The 26,318-nt window shown below is 38.8% G+C and overlaps 2 protein-coding genes across 2 annotated transcripts in view; one reads left to right on the top strand and one right to left on the bottom strand.

The window, feature by feature from the left end:
* The first annotated feature begins 827 nt into the window (after positions 1–827).
* Positions 828–12,751, top strand: si:ch73-196l6.5 (riboflavin transporter 2). Its single transcript, XM_034236043.1, has 4 exons — positions 828–853; positions 5,642–6,654; positions 10,759–10,882; positions 10,989–12,751. Exons 2-4 carry the CDS (start codon positions 5,657–5,659, stop codon positions 11,196–11,198), a joined length of 1,332 nt encoding a protein of 443 aa, XP_034091934.1. The 5' UTR covers positions 828–853; positions 5,642–5,656; the 3' UTR covers positions 11,199–12,751.
* Positions 12,752–17,592: 4,841 nt separating this feature from the next.
* Positions 17,593–26,318, bottom strand: part of nfatc1 (nuclear factor of activated T cells 1) — a 61,788-nt gene continuing 53,062 nt past the window's right edge. The window contains 1 exon segment of the mRNA XM_034236045.1: positions 17,593–19,022. Coding sequence (XP_034091936.1) covers positions 18,967–19,022 — 56 coding nt within the window. The 3' untranslated portion in view covers positions 17,593–18,966.

Here is a 26,318-nt window from a genome sequence, read left to right as displayed (position 1 = left end):
GAGCTGACTGGGCTCTGGTTTCAGACAGAGGGTGAAAAGAGATAGATTTTAAGATAAATAAGAACAAAATAAAAGTGATATAAATCTTTTTGTCCATGAATATCTAATATAGTGAATAAGTGTAATTCTCTATTCCTTTTACTTTTCTTATGTCCTTTCTGCTTTAGTTTTGTGTTGCTGTAATACATGTTTGCACTTTTTTAAAGAGCACTGCTGTAAAAGAAAGTGCTTCATAAACACATTTAAATTATAAATATAACAATAATTATTGCATTATTATTGTTATTATAATTATTTGTATTACTATTATCTTTCTTGATTCCTCAGATTATCAATGTAATCATCAGTATCCTTTTGGTAAATAAAACAATAATTGTAATGATTACATAAGGTTATATACATCCTTTTATTATATCGAAAATAATTGGATGGAGATTTAAAATAACTTGTCTTTGAATCAGCTGATGAAACATGTCGTTGTGTAACCGGTCATTTTCAGCTCTGCTCCCATGATCCCCTCAGGAATTCTGTAGATTCTTGAATCATCGCACTCATTCGCCGACTGCCTCAAGGTGAGAAGAGTGCAAACTGGTGGAGGCAATCAGAACATGTGATGTCTTCTGATGATCCTAAAAGTGAAGGTACTTTAGGTTGAGACAATGATCGGTTAACTAAACATGTGTCATGGTTGGCTACATGCTCCCACACCCACTAACCCCAAGGAGGGTTTAATAACCTCAGCGCGCACACACACACACACACACACACACACACACACACACATACAGTATACTGCACAGGACTTTGGCTTCCTCGTCTGCAGAAAACTTCAAGTCTCTCCACCAAACAGCATGTGAGTATCTGCAGGGGTGCATACCAATATTTTATTTAATAATACTGTAGTGTTCGTGCAACAGGGTAAACTTTGTAATCTATGTACAGAGATTTTATAAGCTTCATATTGTTATATAACTAGCTAAAAACCATGTCTCTGCTTCCAGATCAAACTGAGAATTCTTATTATTTTAGCTTCGAGGACTCTTCTAGCTGTGTATTGTTGATCAAAAACTTCACAGCATGCAGTTTCTTTCACAATAAACAATGCACTAGTCAGATGTTTTCATAGATTATATCATATTTACCATAGGTGGTGTTTCTTGCTGTATGCTTAGTGTTTCAAGCGGGCTTAACATACCCTGAAAAAATGAAAACAACTGAACATAACTTGCAAGAAATCTGGCACTTTGCATGTAAAACCTTAAGCATGTGTAGCAAGCTACAGAGATGGAAAAAGTACTCACATCTAGTACTTCAGTAAAAGTGTATACTCTGTTACAAGTAAAAGTCCTGCATTGCAAATGTTACTCAAGTAAAAGCACATAAGTATTATCATCAAAATATATTTTAAGTACCAGAAGTAGTCGTTGTGCAGATTGGTCCTTTTCAGAATAATATATATGATATGTTTTATAATGATTGATCATGAAAGTGTTCTCAAAGCTGCTAAAGGTACAGCTAGTTTGAATGACTTTGTATACTGCAGGGTAGCTTGTGAATTTACTCCAGGTGGAGCTAAAGTCTGATTCAACACTTGATTATATTTATAAGTAACTAAAGGTATTAAATAAATGTAGTGGAGAGAAATTAAGTGATTTGAAGTACAAAGTAGCACAACAATTGAAATACTCAAGTAAAGTACAAGTATCTAAATTGTGCTTAAGTACAGTACTTGAGTCAATGTACTTAGTTACTTTTCACCACTGTTAAGCTCACGTGGCAACTGAGAAATGCACAACATAAAAGCCGTCCAGGAGACAAGACAGTACAGTACACATGAATCAACTACAGGAGTGAATCACATACATACTTTAACGAGTGTTAAAGCTTCTCATGGTAACACATTAATCTGCGATGCTGAGTTTTCCTTTGACATATGCAACTCTTTTGTATCATGTCGTTTTAATAATTTCAAGACCTTGTCATTCTTTGTTGGTTTACAGTTAACCCAGAAAAATATTTAATGTTTAACCATCAGTATTAAACAAAGCGTGAATCAAAAATGTGTATTTGTCACGTAGGACATTGAAATACTTAACCACGTGCCGTCTGTCGCTTATCTTTATCATAACCAAATATTTGGATGAAACTACTAACAACTTTTGCATTAATCAAAAATACCGTCTTTCAATACATATTTGTTGGATGTGATTTGCAGATATTGCCGATAAAATGAGAAGCTACAGGATTTGGTTTGTGGTGCTCAAAAGCCAAAAAAACCTACCTTTTTAAAACCAGAATGTTTTTCTGAAATCACAAATTAGAGGTCCACAAACTGACACCCTGAGCTGTACTACAATAAGCAATGTTCATATAGTTAGTACAGCAAAACAATATGCATACATTGATTAATTAACAACATTTAATCCATGAAGGGCTGCGCTCAGGGGGTAGAGCGCTGATCTTCGCGTCAGGGGAGAGCAAGTTCAAGTCCCACTGCAGTCAGCATGTTGTTGTGTCCCTGGGCAAGACACTTCCCCTAAAACCCTAAACCTGTGGTGATTGCCCACAGTACTGAATATATGTAACTCACGTCTAAATAAGTGACATGTCATATTTATTTTTGTTTTTGGGATCACCGCACCCTTACACAAAGCAAAAATGCATAAAACACTATCTGAATATCAATGTTCAGCTTGAGCTAAAATGTCTGTTGTTTGCAAGACATGCTAGCAGCTATGGGGTTTGTGCAAAGAAACAGTCTTAAAGCTAAACGTGTAAAAATTGAAAATATGAATATATTGATATAAATAAACATCCAGTTTACCACATAAACAGCTCAAATATTATAAATTGCTTTGGGAAATGGAACAAAATGAAAATGTATAATATCAAATGCTCTTTTATTAAAGAAATTAAACATTGAACTGAACATGAAAGGCACCAATAAAAAAAAGAATACTGATTACATTACAAGTGCAGTTACATACAGTTACTCTCCTTCAACTTACTTAAAGGGGACCTATCATGCAAAATGCACTTTTGTAAGTCTTTTATACATGAATATGTGTCCCCGGTGTGTCAGGGAACTCACCAAGTGTCAGAAAACTCAACCCTCTCTCTTTTCCTCCATACCCAAATCTCTAAAAACGGGGCTGCAACGGATCTGATACAGACTGATACAGATTTAAAATAGTTCTGACGTCAGAAATGGGGAGCTCCGCCTATATGGCCAACTCTCCACCTATCAGGGGAATGAGAGGTTGCGTGGCATGGTAACAGCATGGTAACATGACGCTCGTGCCTCGCCCCCCCTCCTTTGCAGGGGGGCGTGGTCAGCTGCAGCTCATTTGCCACAGAATCAGCCCTTGTGAAGACAGGGCTGGAATAGACCAAATAGAGCGGAATGAGGCCTGGCTAAAATGCATGATCGGTTTGGTATTTTGAAAAAAAAACTTCACAGACATGTTTTATATAGGTATGGCCCTACAATATATTATTCAAATATAGCATGATAGGTCCACTTTAAAGAATCCAGAAGATAATATTGCAAATATTAGCACAGCAAAATGAAAGGAGAAATCCCAGAGAAAGACACCACAGACACTTTCAGAGGGTCATTAGTGACGAGAAAGACAATTGTTATGGGTCCACACATTATTCTGCAGTAAACCAAGTACCAGAGGTGGGAGTAAGTCCTACATGTGCAAGTCATGAGCAAGTCTCAAGTCTTGACCTACAAGTATCAAGCAAGTCCCAAGTCACTTTGATGAGAGTCAAGCAAGTCAAGTCAAGTTAGGGCTGCTCAATTAATCGTATTTTGATCGCGATTATGGCTTGCAACGATTACGAAAACAACGTAATCTAAATAAAACGACTATTTTTTTATTATTATAATTTTTTGAAATAATTTTTTGAATTATACGTAAAGTTCAGGGTAATCAAGTATTAAAAACATACTGTTCACATTTTTTTCTCTCCAATAAATGGATGTTTTCAAAGTCAATGAATAATCACATTTAATAATCGCAATTACAATTATTGACCCAAATAATCGAGATTATGATTTTTGCCATAATCGAGCAGCCCTAAGTCAAGTCATACAAAATTCTGATGAATAAGCCCAGTTTCCGCATTCAAATCAGTTACAAGACAGTGGTTATGAAAATGGATTCAACCCACACTATGATCTTCATTACATACACAGTTAATCATTTGAAATCTAATTTAGACCGATGACAATCATATTAGATTCATATTAACCCTAGAACTGCAGACAATATAGCTAGGACTCAAAAAGTCTGTTCAAAAAGGCAGAATTCCAGGTAAGAAAATCATATATGGCATTTGCCATTACACATATTTAATTTAAATGTATGTTAACACTAGAACCGCCAACAGCGTCAGCACCTACATAGATATCATTTTCAGATCATTTAATTTGTTCCTCTTCATCATTTCCTTATAAACTAAGTAGAACGATTTAAAAATCACTTAATTGGTTTAATTTAGAAATTGCTTCAGTTTATCATCATAACAGATAAAAAAGTTCAGATTCATTTTACAATAAATCAAGGAATGATGCACTTCTACAAACAAAAACAACATAATTAAAACATTTAAACAAACTACTAAAAGTAGATGAACTACATTATTCAACATTACAGTAACTTCTGAATAATAACAGGGGACATAACAGGCCTCTCTCTCTCTCTCTCCTCTCTCGAGAGATATCCTCTCTAAGATGAGCGAGAGAGACTATAGAGAGAGATCATAGTAAGAAGAGAGATCCGAGATGATATATAGCAGGCGAGCGATAGCTTACGAGTAAGCACTAGCTCTCTCTCTCTATACTCTCGTCGCTCTCTATATCTCTCTCTCTTCGATCCTCTCTACTTCTGCTCTCTCTTCTTCTCTCTCTCTCTCATTTCTCTCTCCTCTCACTCTTCGACAGCCCGTCAGTAATCGAGGTTAGTCAAAATGAAGCCCTGGGTGGTGTCTAGTGTTCATTTACCGTTTTGTCTTCTCTTTGCAATGCTTAATCGATTTGAAACCAAGTCTAACGTAGCTTAAACTTAACGTCAGCTATCTAGCTAACACAACACATGCACGTACCTTTTTCTGTGGGTTTTGTTGTAGTGACGAATGAAGTTGGATGTTGTGGTGGTCGCCTGATCTTTATGCTGCAGACCCTGCATACCGCTGTTCTCTTCTTATTAGCGTCATCGACAACATAATCCTTGAATCCAAACTTCACTATTTTTGGAGTAACGCTAGCCGCTGCCATGTTAACTGACACTCCTGCCGTCTAGTGGGTTGTCAGGTTTGTGCGCATGTCGCTATAATCACCCAATCACATTCCAAAAAACTAAACGTAATATCTCAATACAAAAACAAACGCAAATATTTAATTTTTAAAAAGTCAAGTCCTTTCAAGTCATCTGTCTCAAGCTTAAGTCAAGTCTCAAGTCATGAATACCAAGTCAAAGTCAAGTCAAGTCTTTTATCAATGTTAGTCAAGCAAGTTTCAAGTCCAAAAATATGTGACTCGAGTCGGACTCGAGTCAAGTCATGTGACTCGAGTCATTTGATTAACACGTTTGGGGTGAAACTAATGTGAAATGTTGCATTTCCTTCCTCTCAGTAACACACCTCCAACATGTCCCTCCTCACACACCTGTTGGCGTGTTTGTTCGGGATGGGCTCCTGGGTCTCCATCAACGGCCTGTGGGTGGAGCTGCCCCTGATCGTGCCCCAGATCCCGGAGGGTTGGTACCTGCCCTCGTACCTCTCCGTCCTCATCCAGATGGCCAACATCGGGCCTCTCTTCGTCACCCTGATGCACCGCTTCCGGCCCGGCGCCCTGAACGAAGCAGCCGTCATATATCTGATCATCGGGGTGGGCACCGTGGCGACCTTCCTGATGGGATTCTTCTGGAAGGAGACCGTCGTTGTGGGAGGGGTTTCTCGCAGTGTAGCCCTCCTGGTCCTGACTTTCTTCCTGGCGACTGTAGACTGCACTTCCTCCGTCACCTTCCTGCCCTTCATGATGCGCCTGAAGACTCAGTACCTGACCACGTACTACATCGGGGAGGGGGTGAGCGGCCTGCTGCCTGCTCTGGTGGCTCTGATCCAGGGGGTGGGAGTGGTCCACTGCATAAACAGCACTCAGTCTCTGAACCACACCGTGAACTCCTCCAGCTCTGTGACCCTTGACCTCCGGGCCGAGTACCAGCCAGCTAACTTCTCAGCGGAGGTGTTTTTCTTCTTCCTCAGTGCCATGATGCTGGTGTGCCTGCTGGCGTTCCTGATGCTAAACTACCACCCATCTGTGGCCAGGGAGCACCCCAATGGTCGAGTGAAGGAGAAATCTCAGAGGAACAGGAAGTGGGTGGAGGAGAAGCCCATGATGGATCCATTGAGACCTGAAAACACGAAGCGCAGGAGCGGCTTCGGGGCAGGGTCCTACAGCTGGGCGCAGGTGGTTTATATCTTTGTGGTCCTGGCCTGGGTCAACGCTCTGACCAACGTGGTGCTCCCCTCGGTGCAGTCCTACTCCTGCCTGCCATACGGGAACAACGCCTATCACCTGTCTGCCACCATGGCTGCTGTGGCAAACCCTCTGGCTTGCTTGATCGCAATGTTCTTCCCTATAAGGTCAGTGTGCTCTTTCATACTTAAAAAAATAAATAAACCAAATAAATCCATTACATTGCTCAAAATCACAAAATTGTCTTTTGTTTTCAATCTGGACAGCTTTTACACTGTTTGTATTTCAAAGAAAGTACTCAAAATAGCAAAAATACTTGATGTTTATATTATACAGTGGGGCAAAAAAGTATTTAGTCAGCCACCAATTGTGTATGTTCTGCCACTTAAAAAGATGAGAGGCCTGTAATTTTCATCCTAGGTACACTTCAACTATGAGAGACAGGATGGGGGGAAAGAATCCAGGAAATCACATTGTAGGATTTTTAATGAATTAATTGGTAAATTCCTCGGTAAAATAAGTATTTGGTCACCTACAAACAAACAAGATTTCTGGCTCTCACAGACCTGTAACTTCTTCTTTAAGAGCCTCCTCTGTCCTCCACTCGTTAACTGTATTAATGGCACCTGTTTGAACTCGTTATCAGTATAAAAGACACCTGTCCACAACCTCAAACAGTCACACTCCAAACTCCACTATGGCCAAGACCAAAGAGCTGTCAAAGGACACCAGAAACTAAATTGTAGACCTGCACCAGGCTGGGAAGACTGAATCTGCAATAGGTAAGCAGCTTGGTGTGAAGAAATCAACTGTGGGAGCAATTATTAGAAAATGGAAGACATACAAGACCACTGATAATCTCCCTCGATCTGGGGCTCCACGCAAGATCTCACCCCGTGGAGTCAAAATGATCACAAGAACGGTGAGCAAAAATCCCAGAACCACACGGGGGACCTGGTCAATGACCTGCAGAGAGCTGGGACCAAAGTAACAAAGGCTACCATCAGTACAACACTACGCCGCCAGGGACTCAAATCCTGCAGTGCCAGACGTGTCCCCCTGCTTAAGCCAGTACATGTACAATAAATAGTTGTTTTTTTAATTGTACTTTCTTTATTTGATTGGCAGTCAGTTGTTGATTACATGCAGACGTTGATAAAACTACAGGCTACTTCAATATATATCACACTAGGGGTGTAACGGTTCACAAACATTTCGGTTCGGTACGTACCTCGGTTTTTTGGTCACGGTTCGGTTCGGTACGTTTTCGGTACAGCAGCATTTTTTTTCACAAAACAAAACATATATATATATATATTTTTTATTATTATTAAACTGTGAATAATGTATTCACTCAAATAAATACAAAATATAATAAAATAAACATTAAGGTGCAGCTTTTCGATGAACTGAAATAATCTGTATTTGAACTGTACTGTACTAGCACCTAAGCAGCCAGTTTGACATTATGACTTGCTTGTCATTGTATTTTCATGTTGTTTAAAGAAAGATGAACTTGTCCACATTGCTGCCGAAAGGGCAGATCTGCTGGCACTAACAATGTCTCCTGCTGTGGAGAACACCCTCTCTAGGGACAGAGGTAGCAGATACAGCCAGGTAGCGCTTTGCTAACATGGCAACATAAGGATATTTGGCATTTGTAATAGCTTTGGCTCGGTCTGAACTCTCTGCGAGTGGTGGAGGCTTACATGCTAGCGGGAGTTGGGTTTGCACTTCAGTCTTTTTTCTTTTGGTACCGGTGATATTCACGTTCGGGTGATGCCTTTTCAAGAGTGTGCAAGTTTGATGTATTGCCAGCCACGTAACCAATTTTAGTAAGTTGAACAATGCCGACAAACAGCTTTGGTTCGGGCCACCTGTCTTTGTCCTTCATTCTTGTACGTAACTGCGAAACCAAAATGTTCCCAAACCGGAGACTTCAATGATGCTGGAGGATTTTCGAGCTCAACTTTATCTGCGTTCGCCATTAATTTTCGACAGTTCCTCAAATTACTGACTACATTTGAACGCATCCCTCTGACCAGCTCTCATAGTATGCCTCTCATCCAATGAAATGACTTGCTCGCTCTATGACGCGTTGAACCCAATGTGACCAAATTACTCTGAATGCTGCGACGCAGCACCTGAGATTATTTCCAAAAAGTTGTTCACGTTCTCAATTTTTTACGTTTAACGTTATATTCGTTCGGTACACTTCGGTACACACTTGTACCGAACCGAAGGGCCCGTACCGAATAATTTCGGTACGGGTACGTGTACCGTTACACCCCTATATCACACTAATTCATAAAGCAACTTAGACATGTTGATGTTCCGGACCTTTGCATGGGGAGATTTTCTCTAACTGGACCTCGTTGAATTTTAGTTGAATACCCCTGGTGTAAAGGAAAGAATGAATGGGGCCATGTATCGTGAGATTTTGAGTGACAACCTCCTTCCATCAGCAAGGGCATTGAAGATGAAATGTGGCTGGGTCTTTCAGCATGACAATGATCCCAAACACACCGCCCGGGCAACGAAGGAGTGGCTTCGTAAGAAGGATTTCAAGGTCCTGGAGTGGCCTAGCCAGTCTCCAGATCTCAACCCCATAGAAAATCTTTGGAGGGAGTTGAAAGTCCGTGTTGCCCAGCGACAGCCCCAAAACATCACTGCTCTAGAGGAGATCTGCATGGAGGAATGGGCCAAAATACCAGCAACAGTGTGTGAATACCTTGTGAAGACTTACAGAAAACGTTTGACCTCTGTCATTGCCAACAAAGTATATGTAGGAGCCATTTTATGGGTGTTGTTGGTGTGTCAGTTTATTTAAGTTATATGTATAGTGCAATATTATTTGGAACACTTGGTGGCGGGGTTTAGCTGCACCGGGTGTATATAAAGAGGTCATAGGTGACAGGAGAGGGCAGGACACAGAAGGAAGAGAGCATACCGATTCCACCAGCCCGGCAGATGCTCATCACAACAACTAAAACTGTACAATTAAACCCTGGTATGTAAACGCTGAATAAACATCATTATAAACTGCAACAAAGGACCGGAAACTCATCTGTTTGTGTCTGCGTCTGGATCACTCTTCAGCCCTTCTGTGACGTAATGACAAAAATATATTGGACATAGAAACAGGAAATTGCCATTACAGGATATATAACAAAGTATTGAGATGAACTTTTGTTATTGACCAAATACTTATTTTCCACCATAATTTGCAAATAAATTCTTTAAAAATCAGACAATGTGATTTTCTGGATTTTTGTTTTTCTCATTTTGTCTCTCATAGTTGAAGTGTACCTAGGATGAAAATTACAGGCCTCTCATCTTTTTAAGTGGGAGAACTTGCACAATTGGTGGCTGACTAAATACTTTTTTGCCCCACTATATATGTTTTTTAAATTTGTTTAAATGTGGACATACTGTGTTCAACTTTAATATGATTTTTTTTTTAAATGTATGTGATTATATGTATAAGATATATTTAATAAGGTTTCAGTGCAAAATGCATATAATGGATTATATTTTTATTTGAAAAATGTGTTCCGTACCAAGGAAACAGATTGTTATTGAAAAAAGACTGAAATATTGTCATAGCGTTGGTCAGATCTCTGGTATTAAGAAAAGTCATGTACAAATAAATGATAGCAGACTTTGTGTACACAACCCGATAGAATAATTCAATTGTTTGGATGAGAAGGTGAAAAAATGAATAATATGTAATTCTCTGACAACATTCATTTGAACTTTAACTATTTGTATTGATGATCATTGATTAACCTGCCTTTATATATATTTGTTTTGTTAATCAATGAATAGTTTTGCACAGGTTCCGTGAGCCCAATGTACAGCCAATAGTCTAAAACCCAAAAGACAGTATATCTAAAAAGCAGGAAATTGCAAATATTTCTTACTAAATAACTCATGTGAGGGACTGCGGATGGAAACTAACTCAAAGCTAAATCTGGCACTATTACGCTTGATACATTTGAATGTTTTAAGTGTTCATTACTGTGCATTGTCCCTGCCAAATAAACGATTAAATAAATAAATAAAACGATTGATAAATTATCAAAATATTTTCCACTTGATAGGCTACTAATAATGTTCAGCTCTACACGTCAAACCCTATCTTAATTTTTTTTAAAGACAGTAATTGTTATTATTTCAACTTTTTAAAAAAACCATTTTAAGACAATAAGCTTGTCCTTTTTTAATTTAGATCTGTGACATTTCATAACATTTCCAACGTGTGGTTTCAGATCCCTGCTGTTGATGGGAGCGCTCACAGTGACAGGAAGTGGAGTTGGAGTGTATATAATAGCCATGGCAGTGCTGAGCCCATGCCCACTGCTGGTTAATGAAACCTCAGGGGGGGTCATCATGGTGAGTCACGCTGCTTTAACTTGTGTGTGAATCTAACTAAGAAACCACATGGGCATACAAAGAGTATTTCTTAGGTTTCTAACTCACCTCTATTTTCCCTCCACAGGTGTTGGCCTGGATCCTGTTTATCCTCACTCTGTCCTATGTGAAGGTGATCATCGGTGTGATCCTGCGTGACGAGGGCCACAGCGCCCTGGTGTGGTGTGGAGCGGGGGTGCAGCTGGGCTCTCTGCTGGGGGCTGTCACCATGATTCCAGTGGTCAACGTGTACAACTTCTTCTCATCAGGGGAGCCATGCAACACAAAATGCCCCTGAATGAAGAAGTGATGAGAAGCGACTGGAGGCGGATTCGGTAAAGACACATCCTTATTGGATCCAAGATACTCAATGGAGGCAATCTCTAAACGCTTTTTTTTCCTTTTTATTAACATGATTGACCTACTTTGAAACATCTGAATTTCCCATTTAAGTACTGTGGCTGACGCATGCAAAGCAACCATAAATTAGTTATGCCTTGATTATGCTGCCGTAGACAAGAGGAAACATTTGCAGATGTACTAAAGATACTCACTTTCAAGTCGTAGTCTTGCTTTCAAACCCTAATAATATGCCTTCAACTTCATGTAAATAAAGTGTAAAAATGTACTAAATACAACTTAAATAACTAAACGTATAACTTACCCAATCTGAAAAAACATTGGACAGGAAGTGGAAGACAATGTTTTGTATTTTGTAAAGTAACTAAAGCTATTAGACAAATGTAATGGAGAAACAAGTACTTTCTGCCTCTGAAATCTAGTGGAGTAAAATACATAGAAAACAATAAAATAGGAATACTTGTAGTAGTTCTAGAATTGATCACATTGAATTAAGAAATAAGCATGGGGAAATTCTCAATTTTAGTTTTTAAGAAAACTTTTAATAAAAACATAGAAGCATAATTGCTATTCCAAGCTTTACATTATACTCATTTGTATGTACTGGTCTTATTTTTCGAGCATATGGACTGACAGTTTATTTAGTCTAAAGTGTCATTTCCGTTTTCTGGTCAACCGGGCAGTGCGATCAAAATTAACAATATCTGTTACAAAACATCTGGTACAATAACAACAACAAAAAAGACATATATTGAAACAAAGGATAATAATCAAGCAGGCACATTATTGTTTTTTTCTACATGTGCTTTAATCATATTTATTGAGACGACAAAACAGTATAAATATATCATTTCAACATTACTAAAATACTTACACAAACTGGACAATCAGGTATCACAACATGTTTTTCTTTTTTTCTTCCTAAAGATTATTATTAAGTACAATAAGGTATAAATGGATCATATTTTGGTGGATTACATGGAAAACACACATTGTTAAATAGTCAGGTGGCAGCCCGTGTCTACCCTTAGTGTTTTCTTGTGGCCAAAACATGACAAACAGCCCACACACAGATTGACGGTATACAAAGGTATGAAGACAGACACAATGATCAGCATATTTAGTATATTCAAATAAAGAAGAGTCTAAGTTTCTCCCCCACACACTATCCCCCTGCCTAAAACTATGAATATATATATATAAAAAAACCTGTATACAGCGACATAGGCGGTGCCTCGTTCATTCCTATAAGAGTTGCTCTGTGGCGCGTGAAGCTCAAAATGGTGCGACTGTAGATTTCAAAAAGGATATCCAATCATATTTCTGAAGTACAGCCTCTGATCTCGCTCTCTCGTATCATTTAACAAACCTTTAGACCCTAATCATTTAAAATAAGGGCTGTAAAAGTGTTCTGGGAAGTTCATTTAGCTATCAAATTAATATATTGATTAACAGTGGTCTCTTCACTGTGAAAGTCTTTTTGGGCCCAAATTGCGTTACAGAAGAGTGCTACATTTGCTTTGGCGCTCTTCCTGGGGGGTCGCCTGAAACGCCTCCATTGGACTCCTTTGTTTACTTACGTAACATAATGACATAACTATTAATCACTTGCGCTTCTATTGGCTAGCGCTCCAAGACATTGTACGTGATAGGCTAAGGGGCAGAGCCGGCCAGCTAACCAAGCAGAGCAGACTGGGCTCTGGTTTCACACAGAGGGTGAAAAGAGATGCTGCAGCACAGGCAGTATGAGGAAATAAAAAGACCTGTGTGAACTAAATACAAAATATGAAACTGAAAATGAGCATAATGTCCTCTTTAAAAGTCTATTAGATGATGTCTTCAATCAAAAGTTTATTTTTTTTTAAGAATACAGATGAGTTGCATGCAGGTATATCAGCCTGTTTGAGGTCAAGATGAAATGAAAATCAAGTGGCTTTCTGTTCACACTTAAAGAAGGGAAACAGCTTCCTTTGAGTGTGGAGATAAAACACTGGATGCACAACACTCGCAGCAGACAGCAACACTAAACATATAGGCATAACTATACAATGATAGTTTCCTTCATTAACCGTCTTATACCATTGCATTGAAGTAACTACAATGTAAAAGAACAGGGCGATGGAGGAAGTGGCACAGATCGTTTTAAAGGCTCTCTTCTTGGCCGGATGGAGCTGGTCTCTCCCCGGACCGGACCTCCTCAGCACATTCACAGTGTGGCAGCTGCACCACACTATTATTGGAATCATCACCATCATCACAACGTAAGGAATCATTTCTATAACTTCGTCTTTGGAATGGAAGACATTATTTAAAGAGAAAACTCTGGCCAGAGCAGTGGGCACAGAAAACCACCACACTGTGGCGGAACAAATCTCCCTGTATCTGTACCTCTTGAGCAGAGGATAAGATGTGGGGTGAATGACAGCAACATACCTCTCCAGGCAAATAAAAGTCAAAGTCATTGGCCCTCCGATTAGTACATACACAAACAAAAAATAGAGGACGGATTGATGCTGTTTTGGCAGAAAATGAAGGACACATAAATGCAAGATGGAAATCAGGTACTGCATGTTGTGGAAGAGAGCTAAATTACAGTTTAGGATGGAGGTAGTCTTCCTGGATGTGAAGGTGACCCACAGAAGTTTGACGATCACTGGCTGTCCAATGAGAAGACACACGATGTCGATCAGACTGAGAAGCACGAGATGAAATTCTCTGAGCACACAGGGGAAGTCATCTTTGGTGGAGTTACCTGTGACCAGAGGTATACAAGGACGACATTATCTGTATCTGTTCAACCAACAAAATGATTTATGTACCAAATATGTATTCATATAGAACACTGGACATGGTTTACAAAGGAAATAGAGTTCAATCGGATAAATTATAAAACAAATTTAACCAAATAAATATGAATGCAATGCCATTTTTGGGCCTGTAAAGCTTGACATTGATTTGATTTGTGGCCGTATTATCTTCATCCTAGACTTTTAAACTATCCAAATCCCACCATCCCTTTTGCACTGAACCTTTAGAAACTGAATAATCTAATGGGGCGAAGCCTGCGAGCTAGTTCAGGCAGTCAACTCGAGCACTTATGCTGCATTCATACATAACGCCCCTTGCCACTCTACAACCAACCAATCAGAGTCTCCTTAATATCCCGCTCTATTGAACCTGCCAGATCTCTCTCCATGCATTGCTTGCTGCTGCTATGCTGCAGCTACCTCTACGTCGCTGCTGCTTGCTGCCCCACCACCACCTGTAGGCTCGGGGGTTAGTTATTTAATCATCACTCATCGTGCTATGTATATCTATGGAGTGATGATGCCCGAGCCTAGTCGCCAAACTCAACTATATGCTGCTTCTAATAAACATGTTAAAGGAACACGTGAGTTGTCTGACTGAAATGAACTTGTGGCTGATACACATTGACTATGCATAATATCAACTGATTTACATTGCAGTATTGTTTCCTTCAATGTGTTAGCACGTTAAGCTCAAACGTACAGGTTCTAAGGTGCATTTTGCTGCAGTGGTTTGAAATAAACCCAGTTGGGAATGGCAGCAGCCTGTGACTAAATAATTAAGTGATACATTTACAAAAATGTGAAGTAAATAAAACAACCATAGTGATATAAATTGAAATCTGTGATTTTCCAAATAATGTATTTGGATGGAAATGATTACCTGAGATATTGCTGACGGGCCCCCCCATGTCACCAGAGATATTCCCAGAGCTAAAGAAAAACATCAGAAAGAAGCTGCTGATGGACGTTACAAACTGAAAATGGCTGTGTTTATTTTTTAACATAAAATAATAAAAGGAACAAAATAGGGAGAACAACATTCTTAATGCTTATAAATACAACGTTTTTACAGTAGTAAAATGTATTTACTATCATGAACAAGACCAAATAAAGCAGATCATTGCAATCAAATAAAGAACATTTTTACTTTATCCTTCATTTCAGTAAAAAAAAGCATAAGAATAACAGCAATGTACTAACACATTTTTACAAGAGACTTGATAAAATGCACTTTTGTATATTAAGATACTTTACAGGATTTTTTTCCAATTTTAAAAAGTGTTTGGTCTCTGTAACGAAATAATAGCGTATATAGTAAACATTGAAATTAAGATTAGATAATAACCATCTTCAGTTACTTTTCGCTGTCAATAAATCATACAATTAGAAAGAAGTTTACATTTAAGACTTATGAAGACAGAGCTTACCAGGTGTGTTCAGCAGCTTCTCTGCAGTTACTAATGAATGACCTGTGAAATAGTTGACTGACAGTCAAAATCACACCTGATTTTCCTAATGGAGTTATGACAGACAGGCAAAACCAACAAACTATGATCCCGTCACGCCATGATTTCCATAACAGCACGCGTCTCTGTCTCGGCTGTGACATCATACAGTATAGAGAAATACATCAAAAAACCTACAGTAAACTAATAAGTGTTTGTCAGCTCTGAACCATTCAATGTGTCACAATCCAGCAGGACCCCTGCAGACCACAGGGTGTCACTGTGCCCTGCAACACAACCTCCACCAGTGAGGAGAACAACCAGGATCATCACATCATAAAAAGGTTTGTGAGATAGTTATGTAAAGCAAGTTCTTGTAACCCTTTTACAGAGTCTTCTCAGTGATCTTTCTCATGTGTGTTTGAATAACATTGACTGTGCAGCAACAGGATTCAGAATTCTCAAGGAGGGACTTAAACATCCAGCACACTTTTATACAAAATTGTATTCAACATATGTTTAGAGTTTGAATAACTTAGTGTGAATAACTACTATACCTTGTCGACTTAAACTTTGAAAGCACCCTATAGTGTAAGATGTATCAGGTATTTGTTCATTCAGCGTTTGATGTGCTTTTTTGAATGATAAGAACATTAGAAAGCTGACTCTTACCTTGCTTTGTATGCAACATGCAAAACCACTGGTATAGGCCTTTAACATAAACTCCTGCCCGCAGAAGATATTTCCACACGAACAAATGGATATTTGTTTGTTATTATCATTGTCTGTCTCTGTATTTGGGTAAACATGAAAGGGATTTAAATTCTGAAATGGGTGGTTGATACATAGGCCTACATCATGGATGTATAATAAGAGTGGGGCCGGCATTGGCTGATGAGATCCACCTGGGCCCAGTGATGCTTGAAGATAGGTCTTTGAGATTCTCCCCCCTCTCTCATTTCTCTCACACACTCCCCATGTGAGCCTCCCGGAGCCTCTGTGTTTGCTTATTTGTGCTTTTTTAAATAAACGATTGTTATGTATTCATACCCCAATCTCCACTCCCAGGCATTGAAAGAAAAACGTTGATGATGTCCTTCTGCATAAATAGCCATGTGCTTATGTTTGTAGGAAAAATGTACTTACACCTTTTTATTAGATTGGGGTCCATTAATGGGCCATTGAAATAATGGACCTTTGTTTTCAGGATAATGGCCAGTTGGATAAATGGGCTTTCGTTCCAATGGGTCAGTTTTTTTGTCTGGGGTCAAATAATGGGCCAAAGGGATACTGGTTTTTGTGTACATTCTAAAAAGGCAGTTGCACATTGCATCTTCGGGACACTTTTTTGGTTTGTGGTCAAGTAATGGCCCATGGAAATTATTTACATTTGCATTTGGATAATGGGAATGCACCATCAGAATAATGGCTGTTTGTTTTCAGGATAACGGGCAGACGGACAAATATGGTTATGATCCAACGGGGCTTTTAAAAAAGAAATTGGGTCAAATAATGGACCATTGGCACATGGGTTTTATGTTTTTACTATATTGGTCAGTTGCACAAATGGAGCATCAGACCAATGGGACCATTTTTAGATAGCGATATATTAATAGACCATCAGAAAAATGTAAGTTTGTTTTCAGGGAAATGGGCAGTTCCAGTGGGATTGTGTTTTAGATTGGGGTCAAATAATGTGCCATTGGAATATGGGTTTATATTTTCAGTGTTATGGGAAGTGGAACAAATGACATTTTTGGTCGAATGGGAATTTTTTTGGATTGAGGTACAGTAATGGGCCAGACTAATGGACATTTGTTTTCAGGAAAATGGGTAGTTGGACAAATGGGCTTTTGGTCCAATTGGACATTTTTTGGATTTGGGTCTTTTGACCTTCCACAATGCTTAGAATTTATTTTCAGAAATGACTGATGAAGCCAATCATGGCTTTTTTCCTGAATAATAACCAGCTTATTTTCCTCTATTTGTGCTTTCCAGAATAACCTACATCCCCAACGCAAAGTATATATTGATTGGTTTTATGTTCTCTCTACATATGAAACGGATTATTCAGATATAAGAGATGAAGCTTATTTATTGACAAATACACAAAATAGGTCACAAAGCAGAATGACGAGTTGTAGACTTACAATAACCCCCTCCGTAAACGTATCAGTATGGCTTCAGTTACAAGGATTAAGACTCATAAATACATATAAAAACTTGAAACTAAGTGTGTAAGCCCATTAAGTTTTACTACAAGAGTACAAACAAATGAGTAGGTAAACCACATTATGTAGGTAACCATGTAAAAGAGGCTGTAAGATTAACATGAAGACACAGAGCACATGCTACAAGAATAAATATGAAAATACAAAAACCTTAAAGTATTTATATATTTGTATTGCTGTGTATTGTTAAGTATTCTTTGGATTAGAGATGTATTTGAGAGACTACAGGCAGATTGCATAGCTTCCAGGGAAAAGTCAAACTTCTCCAGAGATCATGTTGTTTTTAAGTCAAAATGTAAAAATAACTCAATATTCTGTGACTACACACAATTTATTTAACCAGGAATTGTTATTAAGTGAATTAAATAACAGTAACTGTATAAACTACAATTAAAACCATACCACAGGTGTAGTGGTTAAGTGCTAATTGTTGGGTTTAAATACACAAAATGTATTCAATTGTGTTAACCTTAACCTCATTTTTACAATCAAATAATGCAAACCAAATATAATTTAAAGGGAAAGGATGCAGCTTTCGAAAGAAAATGTTTAAAGTTGAAAATATGATGAATAAAACGTAACCTTTAATCAATACACTGTGGTGTTCCATTGCTGCTCCTGGTCTAGTACGACCAATATGGCTTTTGGTGGCTCGTCTCTATTGTGCTACTGTTAAACTCTCTTTCATCATTTCATATGACTTTACCATTTGTCGCGACTTTTCATGAAAAGTAACATTATCTTTATAAATTGTTCTCAACATGTGTCGCCAAACTAAGGCCACATCTTTCCCGTCAAAAAGGCACTTATCTTTTAAATTGTCCCTCTGTAAAGCCAGATATGCAAACTGAAGCATGGCAGATACTGTATATACAAATAACGTAACTCATAGGCACTGAATCATTTACAAACTGCAGCAAAAAAGACATTTCAAAATGTTTTGGTCCTCTAAAGCATACGTTGCTGTGGGGTGGCGGGTTTGGTTGCTATACTCAATGTACAAAAAAAGTCAGTCATGTGCTAATTTCTGAGTAAAGGCATAATTATGTAAGAAAAACAAGGCACACGTTGGACCCTGGTCATCTGGACATTTACATTTGTTCTCTTTGCATTTCCTTTGATGCTTCCAGCACGCTGTAGTCCAAGCATGAAAAGCACAATGTCAAATATTATTTGGTGTTTCCCTTTATTTTTGTTTCCTGTGTCAGTTTGGTGGGAAACTACGCGTGGCTGTGGACGGTGATGCTCGACAGGTCGTTCCTGATGATCTCATTGACTGTGGATGAAAAGAGAGGAAAGGATGGTGAGTCATTATGACCTCCCCATGCTGGGTTTAAGCATGTACAGTACAATGTAGCATTACAAATCTTTTAAGGCCTTAAAGAAAGTTGTTCTCAATTAACCTCCAGCTGGTGATAGGTTGACATGAACACAATATTTGTTTCCAAACTTAAGCTGTGGTTTTTTTCAACCAGCTTTCAGCTGAAGCACAACAAGCTTTGAACAAGTGTTGTGTATTTTCTCAAGAAAGACTTTCCTCGCAGGAAAAGGCATCAGACATCTAATACAATCTATTAGAAAGCCTCATGCAGACCCAGATACATATGTTTTGATTAATCACCACTCAATACAAGATATAGACATACATTCATATACTATAAGTTACTGACTTTTTTAATTATAGGGCCTGATGTTTGAATTCGGTTTTAGTTTACATTGTCTAAATTGTCAAACCACATAATAGTCAGATGTTTATTTTTTATATATATCTTTACTATCTTTTTTTGACATATAATTCTTGAGTGTGTATCTATATATATATATTTTGGGCACGTGTATATATGTATATCTCCTGGCGTGTGTTCATTAGGATCAAGGAAAGCCAGGAGTTTTCAATTGTAGTCATATAGATTGCATATTTCATATTCAAACTATTTTGAGCCTTTTAAACTGAAAAAAGGTTCAATATGTATTAAAAGGGATAGACCATCACCATCAACAATATGTTGAATAAAAAAACATCTTTTACTTTGGATGAAAAAAAAGAAGCTGTAATTAAACGTGTAACCCGATGCTGATTTTGTATGTTAGCAAAGATGCTAATGTACACATATAGCAGAAAGGGAGGAACATTAGCATTTGTTTGAAGTTTCTGACCAAATACACCAAAGTCCAATAATTACTCTCCTGTTATTCCTGTTTTGGGGCAAATGTTGTTCTTGAGTTGATCAATTTTCGACTTTGATAACCAACTAGTCGCTAACTTTGTCGGTTAGCCATTTGCTAGCGAGCAGCTAATGTACAGTGGGTTTATCAGATTATCAGATCAGTGGTGAGTCAGAAGAAAAACATTAAAGTCACAAAACGTAACACAAAAAACCATAACCTGAAATATTACACATTTATTTTATTGTAATACAAACATATGTATTTAAGGATAGCTTTAAAGTAGCATGCCTCACAACGCTCTGAGCTCTGTAGACACTGTTACTCCTCTGAGCCAACCTAATAGAATCAGTGTTTATCTGATTTCCCCAGACCTTTTTTTGTTGTATCAAGAGAGATGATGCAACCTCCTGCTGTCCCTAAAGGATCCAGGTGCACTTGTTTATCTGTTTTTATCAGCTGTGCTCTCTAGCTGACTGATGGGGGAAGAGCGGGGATCCAAGAGCAACAGAGCAGAATAACTGAAGCCTAACCAGGACAAATACAAAATATCACGTACTGACAAGAGAAAAAGGAGAAATCATGTTTTCTTTACACACTTAAGGGGATTCAGCAGGCTCATTTTTTAAAACAGTTCTTATCTGTGAGCTTATTTATTACTCTTAGAGATAGTCTGCACATTTCCTGCCTCTCTAATCAGCCTCCAGGTTCAGATCAGGCCCGTTTCAGCTCTCACAGGGATGAGAAATGCGAGAGGAAGGGGGAACACCCCTGGCTGGATCCGGCCTCTGAGAACCGGAGCCAGCAGGGCCGAGGAAGGAATTCCCTCTGACTGGAAAACCTGAGATTTCCCTCCACACAATGGAAATACTCCTTGTTTGTTTGTGTTTAATTTCATCAGCAGCCTTTCCCTCAGGGACCCTGCACTGGCACAGCAGCTTCCTACCAGAAATACCACTCGCTTCCTATTACGAAAAAAGATGACGGGTGTGCGTGCCTCGTGAAAAGTGGAGGAGGCTGCCATGGGGAAGGAAAACAAAACATCCAAGTGTGTCATTGTTACCTCAAAAAAATAACTCAGGAGGAGGTCAAAGTCACACAAAGTGAAAGTGTGGCCGCACAACAACTAATCAGCCGGCACAGAGTGATACGTTACACTCGTCTAGACATGAACTTAATGTGTTTGGCTGGCCGATTGACGGCTATTTATACAGCAACAGGAAGATCTCTGGAGAGGTTTGATAAAGTGCAGCGGGGATCTCGCATGACTGTGTGACAGAAACACGTTGAAGCTATTATGCGACTATGAAGACAGGGTGAGATTCACAGCATTATGTCTTTGTGAAGAACCTGGCAGGATGGAAGGTACTTGTCAATTTATATTCAGGTGCTCTCAATCACTTCCTGTTGATTCAGGAGAGGGCTAAAACATGCCTCATCATCCCTGATTAAAAGTGTATTCTCGAGGCTAGAAACTACAGGCAAAAGACAGATTTTCATGTCAATTTTGATATAAGAGTGATTTAAACCATATTAACCTGTATTGTTTATACATTTATTAAGGCCGTTTTCAATTTTTTAAATATTTTTCATAATCTGAAGTCAGAAATCTCCACTTTAATAGCTCTTACATAGACATATATATTTTTTTTTACAGAGGATTGGTTATACATCATTCATAACCTGAATTATGTATACATTGATTTCCTGCATTGCTATGAACAGCATCTTCTGGTTTAATGAGTGAAACAAAGAGATATCCATTGACTCCTTTGCAAGACAGAACTTTTGCCAATGTATTCTCTGCTTCATCCTACAAAAATAGAGCTTTGATTAAAAAATGATATGAGTAGTTTCAAGTTTTTGCAAGTTGTTTTTTTCTTGTATACTAAAACAGAAGGTACAAAACTACTTAAAAGCTTGGTTTGCTCATGTTTGTTTGTCTTTCATAGGCAATCAGATACAATATGCAAAGCCACCGGTTTTGATGTTCATTTTAGCTGTGTAATATATATCATGGATAAATGGTTTAACCCAAATGTAGTAAACTAAAGACTAAATGAAACCTACACCCTCCTTAAGCTACAGTTTGAACTTGGTTAAGGTAACAGCAGCCTTAGAATAGTAAATAGTGTTGTGTACATAGTCAAATAAAATGTTTGTATTGCTGTTGACAGTATATATATACACTGAGATATTTTTGCACATTTTGCAAAACACAGAATTGTTTTGACTTCTTGTTAAAATGATGGCTGACATGAGCATTTCTGACTATTGAAAGATGTCAGACACGTCTCAGAGCTTTACAAGTTGACATTGCCTGTATAATAAAAATGAATGTAGAAAAAAACACCTTAAAAAATAAAAGTTGTCTATTTGATTTGGTTTTATAGGCAATGGGCTAAAACATGCAAAGTCACTTGTTTTGACCCTTATTTAGCTGTGTAATATTCATCATGGATTATTGGGTGGACCCATCTGTTAGAGTACAGCAGAAAGAGAATCAACCTGAATGAATACAACCTAAACTCTCCTTTAGCTTTAAGCTACAGTTTGAGCAGAATCAAGAGAAACTCTAAGCACAAGGATCACAATGGTTCATATTTCTGTGTTTATGGTAATGCTACATGTTTTCTGAACTAGCTCATCAGAAGGACACTGCTGCCAGAAGCCATGTGAATGCAAGAATATGACCAATATCACCAAGAAGACATAGTTGAACCAGAATAAATAAACAGTCTAACCTCATCTCCACCCTCCTACAGCGGGTCGTTGGGCTGCCATGTGTGCTCTTCCCGGCCCAGACTGAACTGACTGACCTCCTCTCCTCTATTTGATCTGGCTTTGACCTTCTGCGCATCTGGAGGTGGAAGGATATCATCTTTGAGTTCAAAATCCTCAAGGGGACGTTATTAAAACCACTTCTCTATGCGCACATCGAGCCAGGACGTGGACTGTAAATCTAGAACATGAAGACATCAGACCTCAGCATCACCTGACGGTAGCTCTCAAAATCACAGAAGAATTATGGCTTTCCGATCTGTTTCCTTATGGATCATAGTATCCATATGTTGTAGAATAGCCTTCACGTGATAATGAAAGAATAAAAGGCAGAATTCAGCAGTTTATCGTGACCTGAAACAAAGAAAGGCCACACAGTAACACTGTTATCTTTGACGCCACAACATTGACTGTTTACGTGTCTGTTGCCATGGCCCACTTTTCATTGTGCTGCCACATTTGAACTGGAGGATCTAATTGAAAAAAGTCGATCTATTGATCTCTAAGTGTGTTTACAACAAAGTCCTAAAAATAGTCCCAGCGCTGGAGTGACATCTGTGTCATACGGTCACATCGATCTGCGTCACACACAGTGGAGCGACAGAGAGGATCCAAACATGCTAACACCACCTGAGCTCTGGGCTAGCATCCAGAAGAAACCCAAAAGATTGGCTTTGAATTCAAGGAAACAACATTTTCTTACAGTACTCTTCAAAGTGTACCTAAAGGATACCTATTATTGTACAAAAAGTCATTTTAAATTGAAGAAAATATGATAAATATAGTTTTAAAAAGACTAAATTCAAGGTCAATTTGGTAACTATTCTACAGGTTTCCATCATATCACATGATAGCAGAACCTGGAAGATTGTTGACATTCAATTGGATCCATTTTCTTTTTCTATGCAGATGATCTTTTCCAACATTTGGACTGTTCTATATTGTAGATTTATTACCACGTCTGTCTGTCCCGGGAGAGGGATCCGTTATTTGTGTGGTTTCTTGGGAGTTTGTCCTTGTATGCTGCAGGGGTCTAAGGACAGAGGGCTTGTATGCTGCAGGGGTCTAAGGACAGAGGGCTTGTGTGCTGCACACAATGTAAAGCCCCCTGAGACAAATGGGTCATTTGCAGTTTTGGGCTATATTAAAACTAGGGCTGTCAAACGATTACATTTTTTAATCAGATTAATCACAGCTTAAAAATTAATTAATCATGATTAATCACCATTCGAACTATGTCCAAAATATGCCATTTATTTATGTATATTGTTGTGGGAATGGAAAGATAAATGAAAGAAGGCGGATATATCCATTTAACATACAGTATCTATATTTATTATAACATTTGTCTGCGTGTCAAACTGAAAGACAACCCACACACCTATCAATCATCAAACCGTGGGGTCTTAATTCATTACGTGTTGATTTCTATCAACGGGGAGTACTTCAGGAAAGTCGACAGAGGGGGGGGGGGGGGGGGCGGCGGCGGCTAGTGGAGTACTTCGTGACCACAGAGTGTGAACGTTGTGATCAGCTGTTTTAGCGCAGTTCTCCAGTGAAGGGGGGGAGTCTCCCTCCGCCGCCGGTTGGCGTAGTTTTGGCACAATTCTGTTGTACAGACCGACGTTAACAGCAGCCCTGTCTGTGCACACGGAGACCGACTCTGTCGTCCGGTGATCTAACCGCCTTCTGGAAAAGCTTCACAAGTACGTCGGTACGCAAATGCGCTTTGTGACACAAGTGACGGTACGCATTTCAGATTACGCACATAACCTGCGTACCAGTTATGTGCACCCCTGTACTACAGCAAAAGTATTCTCCGTCGGGACTTCCTGCAACAACACCACGCCGTTATCAAAGATGTTCTATTGAGAAGACGATCACTACGTGACAAAAGTTTTCAAAACCGTGGCTACTGAAATCAATCTTACTAACTGCTGTCTGTGCAATTTACTCCGCGCGAGTTGGCAGACTTTATTTAGCTTACTTTAACATCATTTTTCATGGTGGGGCTAAGCCATTTCTTGGTATGGGTGTAGCCTACCCCAGCCATACCCTGGCGCTGCCACTGGTGGCACGTATGGGGCGGGCCATTCTGCACATGCGTTAAATGCGTTAAATATTTTAACGCAATTAATTCAAAAAATTAATTACCGCCGTTAACGCGATAATTTTGACAGCACTAATTAAAACATATTGAGTGCTCAGTTGTTTTACAAATGTTCAATATTTCTCTACAGGATTTCTCATTTATGATTGATATGATTTATTAATGATAAAGTTTGACTAATAAATGAGTGATATGTTTGATCAACTGCTGTTTCTAAGGTCAATAATAAACTTGCGTCAACATGGAAAAAAAGTCCTTAAGTTACTCAGAAAAGTGGACATTTGATCTACAACCCTAACACATCAGTTGAGGAAGACCATGTGACCTGATTGAAAGCCCCAGAACCTCTGCTACATGGACATTGTGGAGAGATTGCAAATACAACAATAAACAAAAAATTCTATGAAACTAATAAACTGAACTGTGATTATTGATAACATGTTAAAGTAGAGGAAATGCTACTTACTGTATATTACTTTATAGGCTGAATGGAAAACATATTAGGAATTAAAAGACTGCATATACATTACTTGTGGCCCTTTAACAGTCATTTCATATTTAAATAATAATTTTTTGTGATATAATTTTTTGAACATGTAAATAGTCTGCAAAGGCTAAAATCCTCCTTAATATATAAGGAGCAGGACGTCTCTAAGTGGTTAACCAATCACAACAGAGCCGGCTAACCAATCAGAACAGACTGGGCTCTGGTTTCAGACAGAGGGTGCAAAGAGGTGCTGCAGCACAAATAAGCACGAGACACATAAAGAGCTTTTTGAACATTAAAGCAGGGAGACATGTCACAGTAGAGTTACTACATACTGATATGACCTGACAATGAGCAGAATAGGGCCCCTTTAATGAGACATAACCCTACATTATCTCTGATTAAACAGAACACATGGCTTTTAATTTAATACGAGCACTGCGATGTTGGTAAGTTATTCATTATTCTTTACAGTTAAGGAAGTTCCTGGAAGGTGGGGTTTGATATGAAGTAATCCAAGAACTGGTTTCCTGTCCTATGGAGCTCCACAGCAGCTGCAGCTGACTGATACAGGCTCTGAGACCAGGAAACCCCTAACACGAGGAACTCCCGAACAGTTATCAGGACACCACTGTTTGCCTCATTAAGGGCCCGAGCGTGTCAATGTGATCCGGCCGGTAACAACACAACACCGCTGTGAACATCAGGGACAGGAGCTGAGACAATGAGAGAAAAAAGCTGAGGAGGAGAGGAGAAACCCTGGCCCCCCTCCCCGTTTACCGCCACGTCAATTCCTGACCACAAGCCACGAGATGTTCTTGGCCTCATAATGAGGCTCCTACTGGGTTACTGCAGATCTGAAGTTCACCACACACTCTGCCAAGTTCCTCCTTAAACCAGGTATTATTATTATTTAAAGCGAAAATGTCTGTGGACAATTGCTCTTTGGAAATGTTGTAGGCTTTAAGAAAAAATATAATAGAAATGGAGAAGCGAATTATGGCTATAATAAAAATGTTCTTTCAGAC

The sequence above is a fragment of the Gymnodraco acuticeps genome, unplaced genomic scaffold, assembly GCF_902827175.1.
Source record: "Gymnodraco acuticeps unplaced genomic scaffold, fGymAcu1.1, whole genome shotgun sequence".
Classification (NCBI taxonomy): domain Eukaryota; kingdom Metazoa; phylum Chordata; class Actinopteri; order Perciformes; family Bathydraconidae; genus Gymnodraco; species Gymnodraco acuticeps.
The sequence above is the reverse complement of the archived record's forward strand: the minus strand, read 5'-3'. Positions and strand labels throughout refer to the sequence as shown.